Source organism: Solanum pennellii, chromosome 3 (assembly GCF_001406875.1).
Source record: "Solanum pennellii chromosome 3, SPENNV200".
Taxonomy (NCBI): Eukaryota; Viridiplantae; Streptophyta; class Magnoliopsida; order Solanales; family Solanaceae; genus Solanum; species Solanum pennellii.
In genome coordinates this window covers 68,596,975-68,606,893 of record NC_028639.1, presented here as the reverse complement: position 1 = coordinate 68,606,893, position 9,919 = coordinate 68,596,975, and the positions used below count along the sequence as shown (strand labels likewise).

General features: G+C 30.8%; 1 protein-coding gene across 1 annotated transcript; it reads left to right on the top strand.

Annotated features, from left to right (window-relative positions):
- Positions 1 to 2,723: 2,723 nt before the first annotated feature.
- On the top strand, positions 2,724 to 5,211 carry LOC107012301 (polygalacturonase 1 beta-like protein 3). The gene is made up of 2 exons (XM_015212101.2): positions 2,724 to 3,020; positions 3,199 to 5,211. Exons 1-2 carry the CDS (start codon positions 2,937 to 2,939, stop codon positions 5,032 to 5,034), a joined length of 1,920 nt encoding a protein of 639 aa, XP_015067587.1. The 5' UTR covers positions 2,724 to 2,936; the 3' UTR covers positions 5,035 to 5,211.
- Positions 5,212 to 9,919: the final 4,708 nt, after the last annotated feature.

The following is a 9,919-nucleotide window of genomic DNA, read 5'->3' as shown; positions in this document are numbered from 1 at the left end:
TAACTGATGAGAAAACTAAGTGATCCTTACCTTTTTTTTTTTGAAATATTCTCTTGATTTTCTCCCTTTTGTTATTAAATAATTCTTTAAATAAAAACAAATAATATAAACATAAATAAGATACATAACAAACTAAAATTTTAACATTTTTACTAAATATTAAAAATATTATTAATGAGCTCTTTTAAATGTTAAAATATTGACATTTTGAAAAATTCTCCATTAAAAAACTATTTACTTAATAATTCTCCCAAAAAGGGACGTACAACTTGCAAAAATTTAAGAGAAACAAAGGTGATGTTTTGAAGTATGTGGGCTTTTAGCTAACTAAGCTAATATCTCTAATGGGCCAAAATATTAGAAGACTTCCAGACGTCCATTATTTTAGGCCCAAAAGAATCTTCCATATTTTTCCCTTTTCAAATTCAAACATGTCATGACTAATCAGTGTTATAGGGAAAAAAAAAATGGACCAAAAAACAATTATAAGCAGTAAGATATTACGTCAGTGAATGTCTCCATGCTTGTGTGTATTTAAATTTTGTGATTTGTCTCATTCTCGATCAATATGAGCATCATACGGCCATCAGCTACACCGTAAAAGTGATAAGGGGTGAATCTAAGGTCTTTCGAAATTAATAAATTTTTATGCAGAATCATATTTATATCAAGGAATCTATTAAATACTATTTTTCATTGACAATATTCATATTAATTGAGGTATAACTTGAAAAATAATTTGAAAAATGCAGAATAAAAGAAGTGAATTGAGGGGATATACAAATAAAAGAATTTTTTTTGTAGAAATAGAATCTACTTAAGCTTTATTGCCCTCCTTGATAATTGAAAAAAATTAAAAAATTTAAATCTCCATAAATTCATAAAAATAGAAACATCATATTTAGTAGTCGTATAGTTTAAACACAAAGTGGATAGAATATTTAGGATAAACAAAATTAAATATTTTTGTATTAATAATTAGTGGATGATTGCCCTTAAAGAACGATCCCTGATTAAAGAATACTGGCGCCCACTGTTCTTATAGGGAAATTAAACGACGATACAGCAAAGATTCCCAGTTCCATTGTGGTGTCACTGACACCCATTATATTATAACAAAAATATAAAATTAAAGATTCCACAATTGGTCAAAAACGAAGCATGTCTGAGATTGTTCCTTGTACTCTTGTTGAATCATATTGATATTATATCATCTCTATGTTTTTAATATGTTAAATTAAGTCCTACGTCTAACTCACACCTTAAAGGCTCAAAATGAGAAGGATTGTCTAAGTCTTATGAAGAGTCTATTCATCTCATTAATCATTAATCTGGGTTTCAACATCGGGTGAGGGATGAGATGAACCCTATTCTGATACCATGTTAAATTAGGCATTAAGCTTAACTCACACCCAAAAGCTATCTCAAAGGAAAGAGGATTGTACAAACTTTATAAAAAGTCCACTCATCGATCACCATTGTAAACTTTTTTGTCTTTCTTTAACAATATTTAATTGAGTTAGTTTTTAGATCATTAATTAGTTCTATTTTTATGTAGTTAAGACTCTTATAAACTTGACAGCAATCTCTCTCTCGATTACTTTATTTGGCCATAGTTAGTTTTAGGGGCATGAGGTATCAAATGAGCGGGTTAAATATATATTTAGGAAAAGCCTAGATGTGTATGCATCCAATAGGAATCTGGTCAGTGGTGAGTTAGTAGTAGTACTGCACTGCTGTGCCTGCAATTTGTCTTGTTTTCCGTGCACGAAACTAATGCTTTGATAACGTGGTCCACCAATATTATCTTTAACTTGTCAACTTGCTAAGTTTAGCTAAATTTTTCAATGAAAAATATCGAAAGCATGCTGTGGACAACCTTCAATTAACCTCTTTTCAGGTCCACAATTGTTTAAGTACTAGATAGATAGAGCAGATGTTGGAGTATAATAATATGTTTTTATCGTATCAACACACTGTATTTCTTCTTTTTCAAGATGCTACATATTCTTTAGTTTGCATTTGGATGTTCTCGAACAAAGTAGTAAATATAGATTCGCGATTTAGCTTCCTTTAAGGTACTTAATATTATCTGTATAGGAAAATAATGGGTTCAGATGAATTCATGCGAATTGTGAAATTCAATTGATCTAGTTCTTATTTATATTTATACTAAAAACATTCAAAATATATACATATAGATATAATGAATAAAATTACACTTATTATGAATTCTCGATTTGTTTATACATTCCTATCATTATATGAAAATTGTTAAACGTTACTTTAAAGATTTGCTTAGGAAGAGTACTCAAGGTCCTTCTAAGTTCCTTTAAAGATTTGTTAGGATTATGAACAAAAAGGAAGCTGCTTTAATTTTTTTAAAAAGTTCCTTATCTCATAATTTGTCTATATCTATGGTTTAGTTTTAACCATATTATGAGAGAAGATCCCTGTACAAAAAGTAAAGCAACTTCCCTTTTGTTCATAATTTGGCTACATGTGGTTCTAGCAGGGAGGCGTGACGTAATTATTAAAACTTATTGTCTTGTAATTATAAAATTATAAATTTAAGTTGTGAAAATAGCTTTTAGAGAAAATACACCACAATAAACCCATGTGATCTGACCCTCCATAATTTTATTAATTTACTGAAATCCTCTATTTAGATCTGAGTCAGAAATAGAGTATTATTTTCTTTTGTTAAAAGAATATGGACAATGAGAATCTCTGTCTCCTTGTTAGTAAATATGATATTCAAATTAATATTATACGCCGAAAGTAAGTAAATAAAAGCAAAAAATGAACATTGGTTAAAAAAAAAAATTGTCAGTAAAATAGGGAAGTACAGAAAAACACCTCATATCTTCTATTTATGTCGTTATCCTCCATAAGTTTATGACTCAAAACATAGAAGAAGGCCAATAGCCAAACAGATGAAAATGGACATAAGAAATGTCAAGCTCAACATTTCTATCCTCTTCATCTTCACCTTCATCTTCTTGTCTTCTTCCTCCATTGTAAGTATATCTAACAAGCTTATACTTACATTTTTTTAATTATTATTTTCGATTGAAATGTAACGTATTATAGATAAAGTTAGTATTTTAGCAAACTTGTGTATTTTTTAACGATAAATTTGTGTCGCTAGCTGAATATATAATTGTCAACTTTTCTAATTTGTCATTATTTTTGTAGGATTATTCATTGGCGCAAACAAATGCACAAATTAGAAAGAATTCATTAATACCTAAAGAAAATCCATTTTCAGTAAAAGCTTCACTGGTTCGATATTGGAATAAGCAAATTTACAATAAACTCCCTAAACCGGATTTCCTTTTTTCAAAAGCCTCGCCGCTCTCCGCCGTGGACGCCGCCTTCTTCACAAATCTCGCCACCCAAAAGTCACTCTCCGGCCACATTTCCACCTTCTGCTCCTCTGCCAAATTGTTCTGTTTTTCCGAATCCAACCCATACCTTGACAAAACCCCTAGTACCGATGCAAAATTTGCCGTCTACAACAACAAAAAATTCGCTACCTATGGATCAGGACGGCTCGGCGGAGGAGACGGTTTCAAAAATTATTCCGACGGTATAAACTTCGCTACCGGAGAATTTACCAAATACAGCCGGAGCTCCACTGGCCATCACGAGGATTTCACGAGTTACGCCGCGGATGGGAATGTAGCTACTGGAAATTTCACATCCTACGCCGCTGGAGCTACCGGCGGCGGAGGAACTTTCCAGAGCTACATGCCACGTGTTAATGTACCGGATCTTCGATTCGCTTCTTACGATTCCGATGGTAATAATCATAAACTTTCGTTTAATAGTTATGTAGGTGATACGAATTCCGGAAGGGAATTTTTTATCAGTTATGCGAAAAACGGAAATGGGGTTCCAGCTGAATTTACTAATTATGGTGATACATCAAATGTTATTGGATCATCGTTTAATGGCTATGGCGAATCGGGCAATGCTGCTAACGATTCATTTAAGGCTTACTCGTCGAATTCTAACAACCCGAATAATAATTTCAAGAACTATGGTTCGGGTGGCAATAGTGGGATTGATAGTTTCGAAAGTTATAGGGATGCAGCAAATGCAGGTACTGACACATTTACGTCTTATGCAAGGGGTTCGAATACAGGCAAGGTGAATTTTTTGAATTACGGAAAATCGTTTAACGAAGGACACGATATTTTCAAAGGATATGGTAGTCAAGGAGCTAAATTTCCTTCTGTTGGGTTTAAGGTTTATGGTGTAAACAATTCATTCAAAGAGTACTCTCCAAAGGGTGTCAATTTTGCCGGTTACACAAAAAAAACCGGTTCATTGAAGACTAGTGGCAAAACTGTGAATAAATGGGTTGAAGAGGGTAAGTTTTTTCGGGAATCCATGTTGAAAGAAGGGACCTTGATGAAAATGCCTGACATTCGTGACAAAATGCCCGGAAGGTCATTTTTGCCCCGGACAATTTCGTCTAAATTACCGTTTTCTACCAAGGAGTTGAACGAGCTCAAGTTAATTTTCCGCGCACGGGAGAACTCCACCATGGAGCATGTAATCGGGAACACGCTCGCAGAGTGCGAGCGTGCTCCTAGCCCAGGAGAAAATAAGCAATGCGTGGCGTCTATTGAAGACATGATTGACTTTGCGATCTCAATTTTAGGCCACAATGTGGTTGTGAGGACTACCGATAACGTAGCCGGGTCAATGGGAGAAATCATGATCGGAAAGGTCAAGAGAATCAACGGCGGAAGAGTGACGAAATCAGTGTCATGCCATCAAAGCCTGTACCCTTACCTACTGTATTACTGCCACTCTGTTCCAAAAGTGAGGGTCTACCAAGCAGACATTCTTAACGTAGACACAAAGGTTAAGATAAATCATGGTGTTGCCATTTGTCATGTTGACACGTCATCATGGAGTCCAGGTCACGGTGCATTCGTGGCATTAGGGTCGGGTCCGGGTCTTATTGAAGTATGCCATTGGATATTTGAAAATGATATGACTTGGGCCATCGCTGACTAGGCAATTGATTGCAATGACGTGGCTATTTACTAATCCAGTATTTATTTTATTGTAATTTTTAGTAGTTTATATGTTGCCACAACTCCGATATATATTTTGTTGTCCCACTATTTGTTGACAAGGTTTCGTATTGAAGGCATTTAATGATGGATTTTGTCGTATCATATAATTCGTGAATATTGCTCTCCTTGCTCCTTTTATATAATCCTATTTAATTTGATTAGATATGAAATTCTAGTTCAAAGAATAATAATTGAACTTATTATATTTAATTTATCACGAGTTTACGACATTAATTATTATATCGATAAGAATTAATCAAGACGGATTAAAATTTGAAATTTATAAACTTTTAATAATGTCAAATGAAAAAAAAAGATATATATATATATATATATATATATATATATATATATATATATCGGTCAAAGGGAATCAAATCTTGAGTCCGGAGCCTAAAGGGTATAAAATGTTAACAAAAATTCCAAAACGGTATATGAATATTTATTTTAACCAAAAGGGCAAAATCGCTGGAAGGGCAGCGATTTCGCTCGCCGGAAAAAATAAAATCGCTGCCTTAGCAGCGATTTCCAAAACAAATTTTTGTTAATGATTTTTTAATAAATCTCTGCCTCATCAGCGATTTCTTTAATTTTTTTAAATTATTTATTTAAAAAAAAAACTAAGAGCAAATCGCTGCAAGGACAGCGATTTGTCTCCAAATTGTTTTTCTATTTTTTCCAATCAATTTTTTAATTTTTTTAAAAATAAGTAGCAAGCAAAAATTTTCTAAAAACCTGATTTAAAAAAAAAAAAAAATTGGAGACAAATCGCTGCACTTGCAGCGATTTGCTCCTAATTTTTTTTTTTTTAATTTCAAATAAAAAATTAAAGGAAATCGCTGCTCAGGGAGCGATTTATTAAAAAATCATTAAAAAAATATTTTACAAATCGCTGCCAAGGCAGCGATTTATTTTTATCAAATTTTTTCCGGCGACAAAAATCACTCCTCTTCTAGCGATTTTGCCCTTTTAGTTAAAATAAAAATTCATATACCGTTTTAAAATTTTTGTTAACATTTTATACCCTTTAGGCTCCGGACTCATCAAATCTCCATACAGAAGGCTAACTAAGCTTAAGCGAGTTCTTTCACTAAAGTTAAACCTGCTCCTAGTATCCTAGTGTTTAGATCCGCCTATGAAATTAAACCCCAAAAAAGAAATGTATTCAGGATGGAGAGTGGAGACTAAAATAATTAGAAATAGCAATACCATAGTTTGTAAGCAGATATTTAGGATTTTGAGATGATTGATGTACTATTATGAAAAAAATGGATTTAAGATATAAATTTGATCGGTTTAAGTTTTAACATTTAGGTTCTTCTTACCAAAAATAATTAAAATTTTAGATTTATAGGTCCAAGGTTATTTTTACCAATCCAAACCACTAAGAGGGCATTGCCCAATTTTATAAAAGGAAAATAAAATAAAAGATTCAAATTTCTAAACTCTCTTTGAGAGGTACACCAAATCATAATCGCTCGATATGATACTTCATCACATATTTATATTTAAATATTTTTTATAAACTATAACACTATAACTATGAATTCACGTGAACCCGATGACCCCCTTCTGGATACGCCACTATCCGTAAGTTATACTTTTTGGAACAAAGTAAAGAGAAAAAAACAAGTAACCCATAAAATAAATCATGAGTATATTTTTTGACAAAGTAACAAAGGGTGCTGTGTATTTTCATGATTTTGGAGTATAGTATGTTTTGATATTCTTTTTAGGTAAAACATGATGGCTTTGATGATCGAATATATACGCACGCTTTTGGGCAAATGCTGTTTGTAGCAGTAAAAAGGGAAAGCATGCAAACATTGAGTAGACTCAAAGGAATCATAATGTGACGTGAACAAATAAACATGCATGGATTGTTTTTGTCGTCAAACAAGTACACTAATAATATGCATGATGAAACATAACTTCTTCACTCAATTGTCATTGATGCTATAACTAGTGAGAAATCATGGATCATGATCTCATGTATGAATATCAATGGAAGAATTTTCTTATATAGTTATAGTGATAGTTTTGCCTCTTAATTATGAAATATAGTATAGTTTATGTACACGTACTTATGATTTATGAAATTTAAAAATAGTTTGTTTTTCCCCCTCAAAATATAGTGGAGGCCATTGTATCCTCGCACAAGTGTGACACATTGAGTTCCCAAGCAAGAGAAAGATATGATATTTCGAGGTTTAAGATAAATTTAAAATAAAAATAATAAAATAATAGTCTAGTTTGATTCAAATTCAGGTCTCACGAGTAGATCTTCTAGCTTTTACCAATAACACAATGTATTTTTTATGAGTGCACAGTCAATTATATTCTTATTTTTGTCAGTTTATCAAAATAAATATACATATATATACATGATTCTTTCATATTTACCGTGTGCACATATACCCCGACCTAGAGGGGTGGGTTCGTCTTTGCATATATCATCATCATCATATATAAACCTTTCCACACACCTAAAAATATCACTTATATATTATATCACCATATATTTTTGGAGATATACTAATATTTCGGGTGTATTTACTACAATACAATAAAAATTGTCGCTAAATATGTATTTTTAGTTGTCATTATCACTCTTTGTATATGTCCTTAAAATCTTTAGCGGTATTGCTACTAATGGCCCTTAATGCCGGTAAAAACTTTAGCACTTTTTATTAATGTCAATATTTAATGCCACTAAAAAAATTTTTTTGTTGTAGTGCTAGTACACTACTTTTTCTTATCATACACCCTTATGAATGAATGAATCAAAAAAATGAGACTCCTAAACTGGCCCCTCTCCTCTGTTTCTTCAAAGACAGAGGTACACATCACAGGAAAAAAACTCTCATTATGCATCATACTATCGTTAAAAATATTTATCTTTCGAGTAAATATAAATACTATATTCATTATGTGGCATAATAATGAAGGAAAAGCTACCTACCTATACATACATCACTACCATATATTCTATACTTACCTTTAGTTTAAAATAATTAAATGTACGATCATTTTTAATATTTATTCCGTATATTTTAATAGATTTAATTAGATACATAAATCACTTAAATATGATATTGGATAATTATATTAAATTTAAACTCCTTAATTAATGGTCCACACTCCACATTAACAACTCAAATTTTTTATATTCACATCTCACATTTGTGTTCCCCACCCAAACATCCACCAACCTTTTTATTCCTTCATCTTTTCTCTTTTTCTTCCTTCATCCTCTCAAATACATACTGGGCCCGTACATATTTACATGTTCAAATCAACATTATACATATATATATATATTTATTTCTATTATTTTATTATTTTCATGTATCTTGATTTTGTATACTAGTTAAAGTTCATAATGTTTTAACGTTCAATTTTAAAAAGCTTTACAAATTAGGTTTTATACTTTTTAATTTTGTTGTTTCTTAAATACTTTAATGGCTGGTTATTCTCATTGTAGGGGCTGACCTTTATTTGTTAATAGTCAAGTCGAGAATAGATCTAAGTATATGAACTACTCAATCAAAAGGGAAGAATTATGCCAAGCTTTACTTGACGTCATAACAAATACTTCATTAGATATGAAACAATGTTGGATACACATTAGGCGTACATGTATCTAGTTAAGAGTTGATGTATCTGAGTTAAGATTGTATGTATCTGTGTTAAGATTATATGTATCTGTGAGAAAAAATTTCAGATCCTAAAAAAAGAAGAATGTTGAATTTTTTGTTTTTTTGGATCGATGATAAGACATATACTCATTTCATATTTGGATACACATAATTTATGTATATGCTTATATATATCAAGATACATGTTTTTGAATAAAATGTATGAAATTGATATTTGATATATCAAATTAATACTAGATACATATAAAAGATACATGAAGTTAAAATTAGATCATTTAAATAGATACGTATAACAAATGCACGAAATTAATACTAAATACTTCAATAATACATACGAATGTACTTGTATGATACTCATGTATCTAAGTGTTTAGTTTATAGGTTACATCATTTATTAGTAATAGATACGTCAAATTAATAAATTTATTATTTTAAGAGTAATAAAATAAAATAAATCAAATTACATGACCAAAATATGGATGCTTTTCTCTTTTTAATAATAATAATATTAATGAATTTGTTATTACAAAAGTATTAAAATAAATGAAATTAATTAAACATACATACACTCCTTGATTTTTGCCTATATTAAGAATTTGATTAATTTAATTTTCACAATTAAAATTGCCCATGTATTCTAAAAATCAACAATTACACCTTTAATTAAGGAAATTAGTTACAACCAATTAATTTTTAAAATAAAATAGGTTTCTCGATTTTAAAATTTGACATATACATGTATCTGGTGGATTTAAAATCATGTATTCTAAGCTTGAAATATGATAGAGAAAGTAATATTTAAAACTATCAGTAATCTTAGTAATTAAAACCTAAACTAGTGGAATTTATGTAGTTTGCCCAATTCTAAACTAGAAAAGTCTAAATCAAAACAAATGGGCCACATCTCAAGCCCAAATTATTGAATGATGGATTCGTTGTTTTGGGCCTTACTCCGTTTGACTACTTAGAGTGTGTTTGGTACGAAGGAAAACATTTTTTGGAAAATATTTTTTAATTTTCTCATGTTTGGTTGGGACAAAAGTTTTGGAAAATGTTTTCTAAATCAACTCATTTTCCTCAAAATTAAGGAAAATGACTTCCCTTTAAAAATTAAGGAAAACATTTTCCAAAACTCTCCTCTAATTTCAAATTAATTTTTTTTTT

Excerpts from the sequence above, each read along its gene's own strand:
- LOC107012301 (XM_015212101.2), top strand. The coding sequence starts at position 2,937 with ATGAAAATGGACATAAGAAATGTCAAGCTCAACATTTCTATCCTCTTC. Across the intron at positions 3,021-3,198 it reads TCTTGTCTTCTTCCTCCATT|GATTATTCATTGGCGCAAAC; the intron begins GTAAGTATATCT and ends TTATTTTTGTAG.